General features: G+C 41.9%; 4 protein-coding genes and 1 long non-coding RNA gene across 9 annotated transcripts in view; 3 read left to right on the top strand and 2 right to left on the bottom strand.

The window, feature by feature from the left end:
* LOC106587509 (diacylglycerol lipase-alpha) overlaps window positions 1-977 on the bottom strand; it is a 40,691-nt gene extending 39,714 nt beyond the window's left edge. The window contains exon 1 of one of the 2 annotated variants that reach the window (XM_014175960.2): window positions 180-977. The gene's annotated coding sequence lies outside the window, so the exon portion shown is untranslated. The remainder of the gene's footprint in view (window positions 1-179) is intronic. The other variant, XM_014175959.2, reaches the window with a different exon arrangement.
* A 3,252-nt stretch (window positions 978-4,229) lies between these two features.
* Window positions 4,230-7,713, top strand: LOC106587510 (uncharacterized). Its single transcript, XR_001324458.2, has 2 exons — window positions 4,230-4,398; window positions 5,238-7,713. It is a non-coding gene; the product is annotated as an uncharacterized lncRNA (long non-coding RNA).
* Window positions 7,714-9,084: 1,371 nt separating this feature from the next.
* LOC106587512 (DNA-directed RNA polymerases I, II, and III subunit RPABC5) lies at window positions 9,085-10,188 on the top strand. Of its 2 annotated transcripts, none has more exons than XM_014175963.2 (3): window positions 9,085-9,256; window positions 9,626-9,742; window positions 9,906-10,188. In XM_014175963.2, the coding sequence occupies exons 2-3, from the start codon at window positions 9,648-9,650 to the stop codon at window positions 10,012-10,014; spliced, it is 204 nt and encodes a 67-aa protein (XP_014031438.1). In that variant the 5' UTR covers window positions 9,085-9,256; window positions 9,626-9,647; the 3' UTR covers window positions 10,015-10,188. The 2 variants fall into 2 exon arrangements, with proteins under 2 accessions (XP_014031438.1, XP_045563987.1); XM_045708031.1 differs by having other exon boundaries at window positions 9,145-9,480.
* A 332-nt stretch (window positions 10,189-10,520) lies between these two features.
* On the bottom strand, window positions 10,521-14,408 carry cpsf7 (Cleavage and polyadenylation specificity factor subunit 7). 2 transcript variants are annotated; one of them, XM_014175944.2, is made up of 9 exons: window positions 13,892-14,178; window positions 13,341-13,550; window positions 13,068-13,171; window positions 12,511-12,656; window positions 12,047-12,401; window positions 11,807-11,925; window positions 11,490-11,637; window positions 11,154-11,388; window positions 10,521-10,971 (listed from the first exon to the last, which is right to left on the bottom strand). In XM_014175944.2, the coding sequence occupies exons 1-8, from the start codon at window positions 13,973-13,975 to the stop codon at window positions 11,154-11,156; spliced, it is 1,401 nt and encodes a 466-aa protein (XP_014031419.1). In that variant the 5' UTR covers window positions 13,976-14,178; the 3' UTR covers window positions 10,521-10,971.
* Window positions 14,409-14,542: 134 nt separating this feature from the next.
* sdhaf2 (succinate dehydrogenase complex assembly factor 2) lies at window positions 14,543-16,589 on the top strand. 2 transcript variants are annotated; one of them, XM_014175962.2, is made up of 4 exons: window positions 14,543-14,817; window positions 15,520-15,743; window positions 16,017-16,126; window positions 16,339-16,589. In XM_014175962.2, the coding sequence occupies exons 1-4, from the start codon at window positions 14,791-14,793 to the stop codon at window positions 16,467-16,469; spliced, it is 492 nt and encodes a 163-aa protein (XP_014031437.1). In that variant the 5' UTR covers window positions 14,543-14,790; the 3' UTR covers window positions 16,470-16,589. The 2 variants fall into 2 exon arrangements, with proteins under 2 accessions (XP_014031437.1, XP_014031436.1); XM_014175961.2 differs by having other exon boundaries at window positions 14,635-14,841.
* Window positions 16,590-17,994: the final 1,405 nt, after the last annotated feature.

Here is a 17,994-nt window from a genome sequence, read left to right as displayed (position 1 = left end):
CATCTCTTCCTTATCACCAAGGTAGGTAAAGCTAAGAAAAAAACGCATGAGTAATATTGCTACCCCAGTTGATATTTTAGAAAAGGCTATTGTCTAAATAGATAAGAAATTCACGCTGTCACTGTATGACACCCCTCCCCATCCCATTCCATTGATCAGGCGTTGGGCTTCTCTCTCACCTGTATTGTGACGATGTTTTGCCAAGACCCACTGCATCTGTTCTGTTCGCTCTCCCATCCTACGCGTGTCCACCTCGAGCTCACCTCCACGCGGAACTGGACCAGTGCTCTGCCGGGGATAAACCCTGTAAAATTCCGCAGCGACAATATTGCGCTGAACCGTGGCTGACAGAACACACACGTATTTCCCTATGAATCCAGCCACGGTACTTCAAGTGACAGGTTCCACTGGAATCCGGGCCAGGCAATCAGATACGGTTCGCAGCTGGATCATACCCTAACCTACAGTCAAACCCATGCAGACACGCGCTCCATTTACTCTGCCTTGGAATTCAAAGTCTTAATTCTTCGATAAATTGCAACACGTCGTCGATATGTAGGATATCCGCTGACCGATGTCTCTTCACGCCATGTATGAGAGTCGGGAGGTTCATCCATACAATGTTTCTCACTGACAGACAGTGAAGTTGAACAAATAAATGGCTACACAATCTTTATATATTGTGTGTATCATCTGTGACAACCAACCGGACAACTCCCGAACCCAATCAGACTACTTCAAGTAGCTGGTCCCAAGAAATTGGTTGTTGTAATACCAGCCGACAGACAAATTTTTACCACTGAAAAGATACGTCGTTTCTATTCCCATTCCCATTCCGCAGCTGCGGATCAAACACCGAATCACCACTGCGTCATTTACGTAGGAACTTTACGTCATCCATCGCCCTACAATCGAGCCAGTTGGATTTGCGTCGTTCACGCAGGCTTCGGCGATTGTATGCACTGTATAAACCACTGGCATACTGTGAAATGCACGACTGGTGGTTTGTGAATATCGAGGAATCTCCAACTGTAGTTTGGGCGTGGACCCGCGTCATTTCCTGAGCTAGACTTTTATTAAATAGGTGTGCCCTGCGATTAGACTGGCTCTAAATGCAAAACACGGGCAGACCACATTTTCTTTAAAATATCAGCAAAACAAATATTATTACAAGCACATAATTAGCCAAATGCATTTTCCATGAATAGGCAAACACTATCAGACTACACAACTTGGGAAGGCTACCCTACTGCCATCAGTCTCCTGCGACCTCAATAGCTTTGGGTCATCTGTCCATGGCAGACTGTCAGGCATCACCCTAAAATAGAAATAAGCTGTCTGAAATATTCATTCTTAGTAATGTCGACACTGTTGACAATAGGCCTACTTGATATCCCAAATGGATACTGATTTTCAGAGTTGTAAGTTTATAACACATAATCATCAGCCCATCTTACAGTATAGGCTACAAGGCACAAAACCTGACTGTTGGCATTGGCATTGCATTGACATTCATTTGAGTATTGACTGAGCCCTGCTGGCCATGCTTGTTAATGTCATACATTACTGCTGTGTGTTTTAGGAACGCAAAAATGTTGCTATAGGCATCTGCCATGATGTTCCTCCTACTATAAGTCATCCTGCTTCCTCCCATATATTAGTACATGGAGGTAACGACCTAAATGCATTACTACAGTGGTGAGAAAAGGTTTAAATGTTAGAATTGAATTGTCAAAAACAAGACAAAAGCAGCCAGGCCCAGAAAACATGTTTATTTTTATTTAATTTAACAAGGCAAGTTAGTTAAGAACAAATTCTTATTTACAATGACGGCCTACCAAAAGGCCTCCTGCGGGGACGGGGGCCTGGGATTAAAAATAAAAAATAAATACAATATAAATATAGGACAAAACACACATCACAACAAGATAGACAACAACATAGCAAGGCAGGAACACATGACAACACAGCATGGTAGTAACACAATATAAGAACGACATGGTAGCAACACAACATGGTAGCAGCACAAAATATGGTACAAACATTATTGGGCACAGACAACAGCACAAATGGCAAGAAGGTAGAGACAACAATACATCACACAAAGCAGCCACAACTGTCAGTAAGAGCATCCATGACAGTCTTTGAATGAAGAGATTGAGAAAACTGTCCAGTTTGAGTGTTTGTTGCAGCTCGTTCCAGTGGCTAGCTGCAGCGAACTGAAAAGAGGAGCGAACCAGGGATGTGTGTGCTTTGGGGACCTTTAGCAGAATGGGACTGGCAGAACAGGTGTTGTATGTGGAGGATGAGGGTTGCAGTGAGGACTAAGAGGGTTTTATAAATAAGCATCAACCAGTGGGTCTTGCGATGGGTATACAGCGATGACCAATTTACAGAGGAGTATAGTGCGCAGTGGTGGCAAATCTGATGGCCTAATGGTAAAGAACATCTAGCCGCTCGAGAGCACCCTTACCTGCAGATCTATAAATGATGTCTCCATAATCTAGCATGGGTAGCATGGTCATCTGAATCAAGTTTAGTTTGGCAGCTGGGGTGAAAGAGGAGCGATTACGATAGGCAAAACAAAGTCTAGATTTAACTTTAGCCTGCAGCTTTGATATGTGCTGGGAGAAGGACAGTGCACCGTCTAGCCATACTCCCAAGTACTTGTATGAGGTGACTACCTCAAGCTCTAAACCCTCAGAGGTCGTAATAACACCTGTGGGATGAGGGGCATTCTTCTTACCAAACCACATGACCTTTGTTTTGGAGGTGTTCAGAACAAGGTTAAGGGTAGAGAAAGCTTGTTGGACACTCAGAAAGCTTTGTTGTAGAGCATTTAACACAAAATCCAGGGAGGGGCCAGCTGAGTAAAAGACTATCATCTGCATTTAAATGGATGAGAGCGCTTCCTACTGCCTGAGCTAGGTTGTTGATGTATATTGAGAAGAGCGTGGGCCTAGGATCGAGCCTTGGGGTACTCCCTTGGTGACAGGCAGTGGCTGAGACAGCAGATTTTCTGACTTTATACACTGCACTCTTTGAGAGAGGTAGTTAGCAAATCAGCCCAAACTCCCCTCAAAGACACCAATACTACTTAGGGGACACAAGAATGGAATGGTCTACCGTATCAAAAGCTTTGGACAAGTCAATAAAAATAGCAGCACAATATTGCTTAGCATCAAGGGCAAAGGTGACATCATTGAGGACCTTTAAGGTTGCAGTGACACACACATAACCTGAGCGGAATCCAGATTGCGTACCCAAGAGAATACTATAGACATTAAGAAAGCCAGTCAGTTGATTATTGACAATTTCTCCAACACTTTTGATAAAATAGAAATAGGACTATAACAGGATCAGCTTGATCGCCCCCTTTAAATAAAGGACGAACCAAATCTAATGGAGAGTTTGAATATTTGAATTATTATTTTTTTATCTCATATGTAATTGATGGGGGAATACAAATAATCATACTTGGATAGATGAGGGCTATAGCCGACTGATGAAAATCAGACAGCTCAATAAATCACAGTAGACTTGTCGGTAGAATACAATGGTTGGCAGGTATCCTAGCGGTTAAGCGTGTTGGGCCAGTAACCAAAAGTGTTCTGGTTTCAATCCCAGAGCAGACTTGATGAAAAATATGTTGATGTGCCCTTGAGCAAAGCACTTAACCCTAATTGCTCCTGTAAGTCACTCTGGATAAGAGTGTCTGCTAAATGACAATGTAGGCATACAGTAAGTAGTATTTGACTGAACTAGGGCTGTATTATTTGAATGATGTCATCCCCTTAGCATCACAGGGAGATATTTTATTTAGATACAGTCAGGGACAGTGGTTCAAGAAAGTACTCAACTGAATCCATGTACTGAACACACTTGAGATAACATTTGAAACACACAAACAATAAGCATATTTTCCCCTTTACAAATGTGACAGTGACTCACAAACACACACATTTTGAGGCAGCATGATGCCACACATTGGGTATGCAAATCTTTGACTTATATTATATATTTGTACAGTATATACAATTTAATTACTATTGTGGTAATTATTATAGTAGGCTTCTACAAGAATTTCACAATAATTGATTAAAAAAAAAGACATCCTAAGCTCTAGGGCTAGGCAGAGAGAGATACAGTAAATACTACCAAGACACACTGCAGTCTAAAGAAACGGACACCCCCACTGTTTGCAGCCCAGATGGTACATCCCAGTCCTTCTCCTTTCCCTCCCTCTGTTTTCACTGTGCCCTCCATCTCTCTACCTACTCTCACTCCCTGTCTTGAGGACATTACTGAGTTCCGTCTGACAGCCTTTGAGCAGCAATTCCATCCCTCCATCCTTCCGGCCATTGTTACAGAGCTGTTGGAGAACAGAATAGCCTGAGGGTATGTACTCCCAGATTTATACCTCCTCACCCTTCATGCAATTTCAGTATTTTGGTCTATGGGATTATCACAGCCTGTGCAACTCCTATCTTCATATCCTGTGCCAGCATCGAGCATCCTCAGATGCATCCGTTTTAGTATCTGTTTTTTTCTTTAATTCCTCTCCCTCTTTCTTATTTTCCTGCCTTTGGATCATTCTGTATCCCCACTATGTTATTACTCTCTCCTCTCCTTATTCCTGTCTGCTTTCCTCCATCTTGACCTCCATTAACAGTACATACTGTATGACTCATGCCATTTTAGAGATAGACAGAGAGAGAGGGAGATAAATAAATATACAGAGACAATATTTATTGCTTGCTGAGACTGGATTAACACTTGTGTCAGACAGTGTGGTGAGTGCAGAAGACATGCATGCACCTCTGTCAACTGGGCTCTTTTTTTAGCAGCTGCAGCAGCGTGATTACTCCGTCTGTTACAAAACGTGCAGTTAACTTTCCCATGAGATTGCTCTTGACAGGATGCTGGACTTAAAGTGTTGCTTCCACTGGAAGTTTGTTCTACAGATGTAATAAACAAACCAGATAATGTTTATAGCAGGGATAATATGGTTCTGTTAATGTCATCTTGTCTGTCAAGGTCACATGGTGGCCCTGTCTCTACTGACATGAAGCAACATGATGACATGCTTCATTCTGCAGTGAATAAGGAGGTGTAAAATACTTCCTGTGTATGTTGATGCTCCCTGTCTGTATAATAACACCAAGGGACAGTAGAGCAGATAACAGAGTCTAATCTGTGTGATTATCTGTCTGCCTCTGTTTGCCGTTTTCCATCAGTAAAGCAGCACTGAGCTGAAAGACACTCCTGACCAACCCCACCTGTTTCTGGATCCTATGGAAGCTAAGGCTAAGAGCGGGGCACCAGCGCCCAAGGCATCCTCTAAAGCAGAGAAGAAGGAAGCAGCTCCCCCTAGAAAGGTTGACCCCGCTCCAGTAGAGCCTCCACCCCCAGCGGCCCCTGTGGAAGAGCCTCCAGTGGAGGATGGATCAGCTGAACCAGAGGGGGAGGAGGCAGCAGAGGCCAGCACAGACTCCCTGGAAAGCCTGAAGCCCTTCCTCATTGGTGGTGCCATCATCGCTGCTGGTGCCATCCTGTTGGGGGCACTGTTGTTGGTACGAAGAAATTAATCACCACCACTCATCATAAAAACCTATTGGTTGATGGGTTAACGAGTCACTTGCTGATTGGTTCATAGACTATCATGCAGCTGGTAGAGATGGGGGATGGGGAGTCACTTTGCTTCTTAAGTTTATTTCAGTCTGACCTTGCTTGTAGTGAATATAAACATCAGTGAACATTCAAGTAATACATTTTTGGGCCCCTGCTAGTATACTCATGCATGAATTTGCTCCACCCCTCTAACTGCACCTACTTATAGGTCTACAGGCATTTAATCAACATACAAATGCACTCCAACAGTTATACTGGACACACACACACACACACAGTACTTGAATACCCTATTTATCCAGTATGCACTGATAAACATTTTGATGTTTCTGGGTCTACTAATACGTAAGTTAGAAGTAGAAATACAGTAATTTTATATTGTTTGATTTGAAAAAGGTCATATGAAGTGAAGTAAGAAGTATATTAAACACACCATTGTGAGTGCCTAGCAGGTTTGGGGTGCTAATTTCATTTAAATTTCAGTCAATTCAGGAAGTACACTGAAATTCCAATTCTCTTGAATCCTTTTCAATATAGAACATTTGGAATTTGAATTTTGTTTAATTTCTGAATTAAATTTAAATGGAATTGATCGCAACCCTGGTGCCTAGTATGTGCTATTTCTATGCTCTTGCTGTAAATACATGATCCCTGCAGATTAGATGTGAACCCTTATGAATAATGGTTTTAGACCAGGAGATATCGTTATATCAATTCAGGGGAAGATGCATGGTTTAGGGAAGGCTGTGTGTAAGTGATGTCAGTAATGGCAGATAATTGTGTGACAGATGAAGTAACTTAAATAATTGTATGTGATAGACTTCCATTTCAGTCTCTACGGATGCTGAGGTAATACCATTTCATAGTCAAATTGCCCATATATCCCAAATCAATATGTACATTGAGATTATAGTCAAAGTTATGCCTGGCTGCCTGCGTTTACTGCCCTGGTGACACAAATGGAGTGTAAACCAAAAGCATATACACTAAATTGCCAAAAATATTATATTAATTATATTTTAACCCTGTGTGTTAACACTAAAATCCCTTGGTGTGTCTATTTGTCAAATGTATTAACAACTTGCATACTACAATTTCTCTGGAGCAATAGTGTAGCCTCTATTTATTTGAAGACCATACATGTTAGACAGTGTTAGTGCGAGAGACTGTGCAGCTACTGTAATAGTACATTGTATGAATTTTGATTCAGAATGAAAATATTCTACATGCAATATGTGGTGTACAAATGTATGTAGTAGCTTGGCCAGTCATGCTCAGCAAATCAGCATATACACAAATATATTACATCCATCTCCAACCTCCAGGATAGCCTTGAAAGTATGATGAAATGATGATAATACATGCATTACGGAGTATTTTGTAATACATTAATATTTCGATAGTTTGATGAACCTAGAATTCAAGTAGAAAGCATGCCTTATTGATGAGAGTAGAGAAATAGCTGGATTTATTTAGTAGATAAAAGAGGAAACAATCTCAGTTTGTTTCCCTATTAATTACAGAGAAGCTCACCTATTTTTGATAACATACCAACAGTTTTTTTTTTTTTTATAAGAGGCCTAGGAGTTCTTCAACACCCAATCAAACATCTTGCTTGAACACTGGCATGTAGCGTACCATGCTGCAATATCAATACCTCCAGCACAGCAACATAACAGACACATATTCTGCGAACACATGTTCAAATAGCCTAGTCATCACGTCACAGAGTACTAAATAAAATCTATCAGTTATTTTCCTTGGTCTCAAAGAGCGTATAAATGCAATAATTCCAGTAGGACTTCACATTTTAGCACATGTTCTGTATTATATTAAAATGATGGCAATGGTGAAATGTTGATGGGTAATACTTGATTGTAAATGGAGAACGAGAACCAGATGATGATGTGATAGTGGTGATTACAATGGGGATTAAACCTAGATTTTCTTGATATCCCAGCTCCCTATGACATATTTTCCCTCTTGCAGACTCCCTCCCCTGCCCCCAAAGCTCCTTGTGTAAATCCAAATGGTTGTCTTGTGACTTGACCTGACCTTTATTAAAGGCAATGAACCAGCTTGCATAGACTAAACGGTCTCTTTGATAGCTGTGAATCATTTTGTGTCCTACACTCTCCACCAATAGAAATCGCTAGGGTTCATTGTGTTGAGGTTGATGCACTCCTCTCATTGTTTCTTTTCCTCCATCATCACTGATATGAATAGGACTGACTGGCTACAGGCTGTATTATGTCCACCACTCACATGTTAGCGGTCATGAAAAGCAGACATTTTATAAATGTTATCATGCTGGCCAATAGGGTTTCTAAACATTGTGCCGTTTTAAAAATCTGAATTCTCAAAGAGATACAGTAGCCAGTTCCAGATGTGATTAATGTGAATCTAGTATTCTAGTAACCATGTCTATGTGACCAATAAAATAAAATTTGATGATTTGAATCTAGTATTGGACTAGTCCAAAATAGAAAACTGAGGGGGAGTCATATTCTAAACAGACCCCTAATATATTCAGAAAATCTAATGTGTACCATGAAAACAACAATGTGTTAAAGGTAAATGGAGCTATGAATGAGGTGCAGCTCATTCAATTCCAACCTTTCTAGAACCCCCTGTGACGTTGCAGCCCCTGGACATGCCCCAGTCAGTGTTGCCAAATTAGCGACTTTGTCGCTATATTTAGCGAGTATACAGACCCCTCTAGCGACACATTTTCAAAAAAAGCGACAAATCTAGCGACTTTTTCTGGTGATATTGGAGACTCTTACGTGAAAGCACGTATCGTTCTTACTCTTCTCAACGAGCAGCGGATGCTACCGTGGGCCCCACCCCTGTCCCAAAGCACTCACAGGCGGCCCAGTTCTCGCGCAGGAGACGTTCACCCCTCCGCGTCCAGAATGCAAATGAATCGCGCATGCGGGAAGCCGCCGCTGGCTGATCCCGCCCTGGTTTAGATTTACAAAAAAAAAAAATTAACCTGAAGTAGGGCCAGACTAGTTATCATAATTTTCTCACATTGCCATTGACAGTTTTTTCTAGTCTCTTTTTGGCCCCATTTAGATTGTTAATGTAGATTGTATACATAAAAAAAAATTATGGTTAAAAATGTTCATGTTTTACTGTGACTTGTTGTAGGCTCCTAAGTGGATTATAAGGTTACAAACCAAACCAAATTAAGAAAACTAAACTAAAAAAAGAATAAAATAAAAAAATAAAATAAAGTAACTCTGCTAGTGTCTCTTTTGCCGCTCCCAAGCCCGGATAAAGGAGGAGGGTTGGAATTGTGACATTAAAAAAACCAAGAACGGACAGAAGAAAGTTAATTTGTAGTTCTAAACATATTTAGGGTGTTTTTTACTCACGTTTTGTCTCTCCCACGACGTTATTCCTCTCTCCTACAGCTTCCATCACAATTACATGCCAATTATACAAATTAGGTGATGACGTAATTTAGCGACTTCTCGCTACTTTTAGGACAGCCAATAGCTACTTTCCTTACTGAGGAGTTGGCAACATTGGCCCCGGTATTGACGGAGGAGCGACGCGCGTTAGCTACATGTTATTCCTGTGTGCTTTCTTGTCTGTTTGCAAGGGTTACTACGGAACAGTGAGTCAATAACGGCTTTATTGTTTGAGTCTATATTTCGCCATGATATAAAACATGTCTATGTTGTGTGCTAACACTTTTTGGTTAACTAGCTAGCTCTATGCAAAGGGTTTGAAAACGTGTGCGCTAGCTAGTACTGTGTAGCTAGCTAGCACGCTTGTTGACATGCCCGCGCTAAGACTGAGCGTCAGTAAAACATAGCTGGCAAGTTATCTACAAAATTGGTAGGCTATGCTGTTTCATGTAGTTATGCATTTTTCGTTGAATATCTACATTTTTCTTCAAATCTGCCGTTTGTCATTTAGCAGATGTTCTTATTCAGAGCAATTTACAGTAGAGTGCATAAATTTTTTCATAATTTGTTTTCAGGGCCCCAGTCGATCGGATCAAAATGATTATCCCGGTCCGGTGCTTCACCTGTGGGAAAATCGTTGGGAATAAATGGGAGGCGTACCTTGGCCTCCTTCAAGCTGAATACACTGAAGGGTGAGAGACATGTCTGCTGTGGTCATGGTTTACATTGTATTTCCCTAAGATTAATCTCTTTCTCCAAATATTGTAGTGTTCACTTATTTCATTAGTAGCTACATAGGTTTATCAGGAGTAGCCTATTACAAACTCTAGTGTCTCCCTTTTGTTTGGTTGGCAGTGATGCCCTTGATGCTCTTGGTCTGAAGAGGTATTGCTGTCGGAGGATGCTGCTGGCTCATGTAGACCTCATTGAGAAGTTGCTGAATTATGCACCCCTGGAGAAATGATGGATACAACAACCACAAGAATCATATGGCTTATTTATGGACAAGCCCTGGCTGACTGCCAGTGAGGCAGTGCACCCTGATGGATTGACATCCTCGAGACTTTTCACACCTTGTTTGAATCGTACATGTTTTTTGTTGTTGAATAAAGCAATAAATACTACTCATTTATAATAAGTGCTTTGTAAAGTGGAGTCAAAGTTCTTTAATATGGTTTCTTTGTGTTGGCTCAGTGACCTAGTTTCACTTTCTCACATGCACTATCCTGAGAGAACATAGAACCCTGGCAGGCAAGGCTCATTTCACTAGGTGTCATTCAATTCCTGCTGCTTTCTGGCAAAAACATGGCTTTACTTCAATCAATAAGGCTACAGCCACTTGCCATGTAATTTACATTATTGTGTAAATAAACAAGACAGTAGGCCAACCCCTTTAAGCAGCATGGGTCAGGCAAACTACCTGGTCCCCTTATGTAACAATCCCTTCTTGTAATAAACACTTGTTCCAACTGATTTTAACAGCCTTTTTTAATCAGTTCAAATTTGATACAAAAGAAGGGGGAAGAGGGAAAAAACACTACACAGTTCAACATAATAAACATGTACTTCTGCTTTGTGCATGCAGGTGTGGCAAACAAAAGTTGCAGCCACGACCCTGAAACGGTCAATTCATAATCAAAAATAAAATTACAAAGACAGTAACACTGAAAGAGGGGGTTGGTGATGGCCGAGATCAGAAGATTAGAAGGTAAAATGCTTGGCTGCTGAATACCAGGGAAACGTGAACATGGGACATGGGGGCAGTAGGTTGTGGAGATATGGGGGGGGGGGCTATGGACATTCATTTTGTCTCACCATCAGTTCATCCATTATCCCAGACTTTTAAGCAGCTTGGTGCAGAAATAAAGTCCTGCCTCCCCTCCTACTCAGCCTGACAGGGACAAAGACAGCCTAGAATGTCCTGAAAAGAACACAGACAAAAGTTCTGTCAGGAGTGTGTAAATACAAAGGGTTGACTGAAAAAAATTGGTGCTTGGCAATTAGAGGTGGTGGTGTATTTCAGGATGTGAGTAAGTGGTAGTCTGTAGATTACAGAATTGGAGGGGAGATGTGTTGGAGATACGACAGGGTCAGAAAGCTTACCTAGCGGTGACGCTCGCGGTGCTCCCTATGTCTATCTCGTTCCCGAACACGCTCCCGGTCTCTCCCATCTCTCTCCCCACTTAGGGAGCGTTCTCGGTGCCGGCGGGACATTCCTGCAGCCTCCCATTCCTGGCTGTAGGACTCTTCCCTTTCCCTGCCTCTGTCCCGTTCTCTTTCCCTGTCCCGCTCTCTATCTCGGGAACGGTGTTCTCTGTCACGGGAACGGTGTCTTTTCCTACAAAGAGAGAACAAGTTAGGGGTGAGGCCATATTACAACTTCCATTTGTGATGAAAGAACAGTCTATGAGAGGTACAAACAATTTTTCCAGCACTGACCTGGAGCCGTAAGACTTGCTCTCGATGGAGAAGAGGCAGTCTTTCAGAGAGGTGACCAGCGCTCGACAGCGCTCATCCCCATACACTCTTGACTGCTTGATGACAGCAATGGCAGTCAAAAGCGTCTCAATGGCCAGGGGCATGTCTCCTACATGAGACGAGGTTACAGAGAGTTTATTACAACGGCAGGATTTAAGATGACCATGATCTGCATTGTGTACTGCACATGTCAATGTCTTTGGGTCTCTAGTCTAGATTTATCATCATGAATCTGTATTTGAGTGTCTACTGTAGGCATTTTTCAGTGAAAGTCTAACCGGCAGTAGCTCCAGACACAGCCTTGGTGATGGCGCTGCTGGCGATTGCTCTGTTTCTGTTCATCAGCTCATCAAACTCTCCCTCTGGCATTTGGGGTGTGGGCGTTTCATTGTCCCTGCTACTAGAGAAAGAAACACTCCCTTACTGATCATCATACATATCCATACAACCTGTGATAGACATGTTTTTGTATTAATTGGTAAACATTCCATAATATAAAGTACAGTGGATGAGCTCACCTGTGCTGGTTGTACAGTGTGTTGTGTTGTTGACTGTAGTTGTCATGTTGTGTTGGAGGAAAGAAGGCGGGGTTGAGATGCAGGGAGGGAGGAGGATGGCTGGGGAGACGTAGAGGTGGTGGAGGGAAAAGGTGGGGCATGGGGGGAGGAGGGATGTGTGGGGGAAGGTGAGGGAAAAGAGGAGGAGGCAGCCTAAAGTATGGGACTGACAGAGGGGGAGGTTTGTTGTGAATGTGTTGGGGGTGGATAGTGTGAGGGACAGTGGAGTGGTTCTGGTTGAGCACAGGAGAGGAGACAGAGGTGTTTTTATCCCCAGTATCTGACGACTCCTTTGAGTTAGAGCGCTGGGGGACACCTATGGAAAAGGAGGCGCAGTTTGATTTTGTTTCTATGGCAGTATTGGATATCGCTTCTGAGAAAGACTTGACTACCTATATATTTGCTGTAAGTAGATGTGTGCTTACGTTTATTAGCCTGGGCTTCAAACACGGCAAGATTCTGGCGTGTGGCAAAGCGGCAGTCCACCTTTTCCCCATTAACATGACAATTTGGCAAAGTCTCCAGCAACCTCTGCAATGACTCTTCTGTGGCCACCACTACCTCAGCGTATCTATAGAGTAAAAGACAAATATCAGCTAGTATACTTTATGTTACCAGCTGGATAGAAAGGCTATTTCAGAGCTTTGAAAGCCCATCACAACATAATCAACTAGCCATCAGTAGACCACCAGAGCAGCCCTGTCCAGTTCTTCAGGGTCTGGAGACAACACTTTGGCTCTGGATCATGCACAGATAATAAATAAAACATTGGTAGTCATCTGTAAGATCTGTATTTAGCTTAGCTACTGGAGCATCATATTTATTTGAAGACTAATTTGACTCAATAGGTGTCTGTCTCCATTTCTCCCTAGAACACCATGGCCAGACCCAGTCATGAAATGACAAAACACCCAGTTAATAAACAGTGAAGAAATAGATCACATTAGATTAGAATGATGCCCAGTGGATAGGCCTAACTCACCCCCTGGACTGGCCATTAGCTCTGTTCTCAGCAAATTTGATCTCCACAATGTCCTTCACACCCAAGGTGCGCGCCACGTTAATAAGGTCTTTGTCGGAGGTCCACTGAGGAGAGGGGTAAAGGAAGACAAAGGAGAGAAAGAGGAAGAAAATGAGAAAAATTAAGGATAGGGACAGAAAGGTAATAGGCCTAGGTGGCTGTATCTCATTACAGAACTGAGGCTAATAGACTAGCAGACTGAATTGAAGATAATGTTGGTGGTGGGAGACTCACCCAGGAGAAGTTGCCCACATATACAGCCAGTCTCTTGTTCCACACTCCACTGTAAGTGTACAGTATTGCTGGTTTGCTCTCCTCTTTCGTCGGCTGGTCCTTGCTGAGAGGCATAGCGTCCTCTGAGAATTTCCTTTCCCGGCTCACAGAGCCAGTGAGCACATCATCATAAAGATCACTTGCCTCTGCCGTTGTTGCAAAATCTCCATCCTATAGAGTGAGAAGATGGACAGAAGATAGACGTCATCCCTCAATGCCTTGCTTATCACTCACAATGACCATTCCTGAAGAATCAGACAAACTACAAGAGAACACTAACTGCCACATTTGTATTGTTGATATCAAGGTTAAGCAATTGAATAGTATGACTTTTTATCATATATTCTAAATGTAGCTATTGACATTAATTCATTTAAGATGTTGACATGTTGATCATGCTAAAAATCAAACAACCTCATCCAACAAGTTATTTTAGTTCCCACTTTATTAATCTTCTGCATTCACTATTCATGTCTACAGCACTTTTCATAATCGCTCTCGGCCTGTCTCACCTCCCCGTGGTTTTGACTGAACTTCTCGTCGTAGATGTCTATGAGGTCAGTTGCACCACCACCATCGGCCGCTTTAGCCGCCATCCCGAGTCCTGGGTTGGCAGTGCAGCCTCTGGCTACGTTAGCAACGTTCTCTCAGCAATCGACACTTGGCAATAAACGCAAGGAAATAACTAAAGGTGCATGTTTTGCACCTTTCCGGACGTCTATGTTTTATTGATGTAGCTAGTCCAGCTGGCTAACGTTACCCAGTTAGCACCGCAATATTGTTGAACTAAATAGCTAGGTAGCGAACGTTAGCTAAATGGCTAGCTAGCATTCCCTCCCCTTGCAGGGAAACTGGCGTGGACGGAATACCAAAGTCAAACAAAGAAATGACCAACCCAGATTAAAAAGTCAACAAATATTATACTTTCAAAATGTGATATAATTGTAATGTAAGTCTGCATGCAAAAACGGATAAAATTAAGGTAAGCACTCAGCTAGCTTGTTGCTGCTACATCAGAACAGAAGCGGAATCGAGGAGTGCATCTTTCAAATATCTCCGGTGTGAAACAGGCATGATATTACGACGTTCCGAAAAAAATGTTTAGCTACCAGCTAAATAATATATGTTGTTACATACGTGAATATATAATGTAAATGTGTGACATGTTGATACAATTTATATTGTTTAACATGCATTTCCAGAGTCATTTGGAAGAGGTAATAATTGCCCTTACCAATATGGCGCCAATTATTTCCCCAAGCTAGAGCGGACATTTCTTGCTGTGCTCCCCCTGTAATTATGTGACGGTCTTTGGCTAGCAGGGACTTGTGTAATTTTACGACACTGGTTGTTCTCGAGTCAACAAGAACAGTCACATCAAGATTCAGCAGTCACAAGGAAGAAAGACACAATGCTGTCTGCTCTCGTTGCTAAAAGAGTGAGTCGTATTTGGAATACAAACGTGAGGCTACACGGACTATCTGAGTTAACCTTGTATCCTTATTGACTTTTTGTTTTTTTACTGTCTGTTTGCTAGCTAGATAACTAATGTCAAGGCTGGCAAGCTAGCTGGCAAGAAATGCTGTCTATTCTGACTGAAGCTAACTCAAGTTTGCCCGTAAACCTACTGTAGTTTACTACTGAGTTTGAAAGTCATTTTCTGTAAAGTTGTGTAGGATATGAAGGTACACTTGTGCAACCATACCATGGGAGGGCAGCAGATAATGTTATGCAACCAACCTCATGTTTTGTAGCTAAAGGAAGTTAGCTGTCTGGCAAGAACAGCAGTCCAAAACATACATAGTGGTAGCTAGCTAGGTAAAATTATGCTCAAGGACAAAGGTACTCTTCAATCGGACTGTCATCTGAATTAGCCTAGGGGCGCTATGATCTTTGCCAGTCAGACTTGTGAGTACCCTACAGGACAGTCATTGTAAGCTACTTTTCTAACAATTAAACTATCAAATCACATTTTATTGGTCACATACACATGGTTAGCAGACGTAATTGCGAGTGTAGCGAAATGCTTATGCTACACTCTCAATAACATCTGCTAACCATGTGTATAATTAAAACCATCTCCATGTTGTTGTGTACAGTCATTCCAGTTGTTAGTAATGATGTTGTTTCTCTTGTCTAGCTGGTAAGTGGGGTATGCCGGGAGTCATTGAGACCAGCTGTGGTAGAACTAGTTACTACACGGGGTTACAAAGGAGAGGCACCTGATGACTCTAGGGGTGACCTAATTGAGATCCCCCTGCCCCCCTGGACAGAGAAGGATGGCGAGACCGCGGACATCAAGAGACGGCGCCTGCTCTTCCAAAGCCGAAAGAGGGGCATGCTGGAGAATTGCATATTGCTCAGGTGAGTGGACCACTAATCATACTGTATATATTTTAGTATTGATTTTAGTCTTCTTTTTAGTCCTGAGCAAAGCTCATACTATGATAGAGCCCATGATAGAGATATAAAAAATGGATAAACCATCAGGTTTAGGGACAGGCAGCATATTTGTGGTCAGTGGCAGAGGCATGATTTAATTATAGTGTACAACTTACAATATGTGTTTCTGAGTCTTGGACATGTCTCAAAACCATACACTTGCACATACCAATCAAATTGTCTTTCCCCTTTCAGCCTGTTTGCCAAACAATATCTTAATACAATGAACGAGCCCCAGTTAAGACAGTATGACAGACTGATCAACGAGCCAAGCAACGACTGGGACATCTACTACTGGGCAACAGGTGAGGAGAGTGGTTCAGCTTCATATTATCTTATCATCTGTGATTATCCACTCTGATCTACACCAGGGCAAGAAAAGCCATATAAAACAGGTAGATATACTGTTGTTTAGAAATATTTCTTATTTTCAAGCTGATCTGCTGACTTGCCCATTCTATATGAAATGTCAGTTGAAGTTAACTGAATGTGTGTTGTCTTTCCCTCCTCTCAACAGAGGCCCAGCCTGTACCTGATGTGTACGCAGGTGAAATCATGGACCTACTGAAGGAGTTCACTAAGAACAAAGATCAGGAACAAAGGCTGGACGCACCCAACCTGGAATACCTGGACAAGGGGAGCCAGTGAAGCCTGGCTGACACATCCCTCTCAGGGTGTTTTCACATGTAGTCTTCTTTAAAATAACTGATCTCAGTCCTCTTTAAAGTGAACTCTGAGGGTAAAAAAAATAAAAAGCTAAAGATCTGTTCTCTTTGTATTCACACTGCCCTTGCCTTTGAATGAGGACTTAACTCTTTTGCCAGTTCACTTCACCTATTTTGTTGTCTGAGTCCTCATTGCATTCACACTGCTATGTTTAGAATGGAACCAAGATCTTTTCCCAACATTCATTCAATGCACTGTGGGTTTTTACAAAGTGCAGGACAAGCCATTCCATCAGATGATGCTATCAGACAGCTAGATATACCATATACCTACTTACATTTTGGAAGCTAATAGATTGCATTTTGTTAAAAATGAGACAGAATAATTGTAATTAGAAGATACTATTAACATGTAAATATTATTGGTAACAGAATAAATAGCAGAATAATAACTGCAGATTAGATAATGCTGTAGTAGAACATTTTACACCCATTGTAGGCTACTGCCCCTTTAAGAGCTAGAATCGATTTTGTACCCCATGTGATTTTTACCAAATTATGTTGTCTCCTCACACTATTCAAACCCCACAGTCGAATAAACAGCGTAAGAAGCTCTTAGCCTATAGATCACATATTGCAAAAGAAAAATCTGAACTAAAAACTTCACGCATAAAAAAAACAAAACAGTTATAGGGGGGGGCTGAACAGTCATTGCTTTTGTCCAATCACAATGCAAACCAGTTTTGGGTTACACATATCTTTGCATCCTTGACAATTGCTAATCAATATCCTTAAATAGCACACGTTTTATCCCCCCGCGAATAACATCATTTATCTAATTTGTGGTACCAATGCGAGGGGCAATTGCAGGGAAAACGGTGTCGCTGTAGTCTAGTGTGTGTTTTGCGTGAATAATGACAAGCGAATCTGGGGAGCTTTGTGTTTACATTGCCCTAAAAAAAGGGAGCCGGACCGTGGAATTCATGCGAACCGAACTCAGACTACCTCTCGTTATGGTCTAAGTTCGCTTCGGGGGCTCTATCTTTGAGTGGTCTGAGTTCCATTGGGGTTTTCAGACAATCACACTGCACTAAAAACTAAGCGACAAAAAATTGTCTGAAAGGGACCAAGTGTGAAAACACCCTCAGAGAATGGTAATGATCTCATCATAATTTACCAGAGAAATTTACCTCCTTGACAAGGACAATTCCTACAGCTACATGCATATTTCTATCACCGGCCTTATTCATAAGACCTTCAACACAAAATCAAAATAATGACTGTAGTACACGGATGTGTGAGTTAACTATACCGAACAAAAATATAAACGCAACATGTAAAGTGTTGGTTTCATGAGCTGAAATAAAAGATCCCAGAAATGTTCCATACGCACAAAAAAGCAAATTTCTCTGAAATGTTGTGCACAAATTTGTTTACATCCTTGTTGGTGAGCATTTCGCCCACGGTGCTCATGTTTATTTCTAGTGAAAACGACCCAGGTGCTTGGG

This window comes from Salmo salar, chromosome ssa26 (assembly GCF_905237065.1).
Source record: "Salmo salar chromosome ssa26, Ssal_v3.1, whole genome shotgun sequence".
Lineage (NCBI taxonomy): Eukaryota > Metazoa > Chordata > Actinopteri > Salmoniformes > Salmonidae > Salmo > Salmo salar.
The sequence above is the reverse complement of the archived record's forward strand: the minus strand, read 5'-3'. Positions and strand labels throughout refer to the sequence as shown.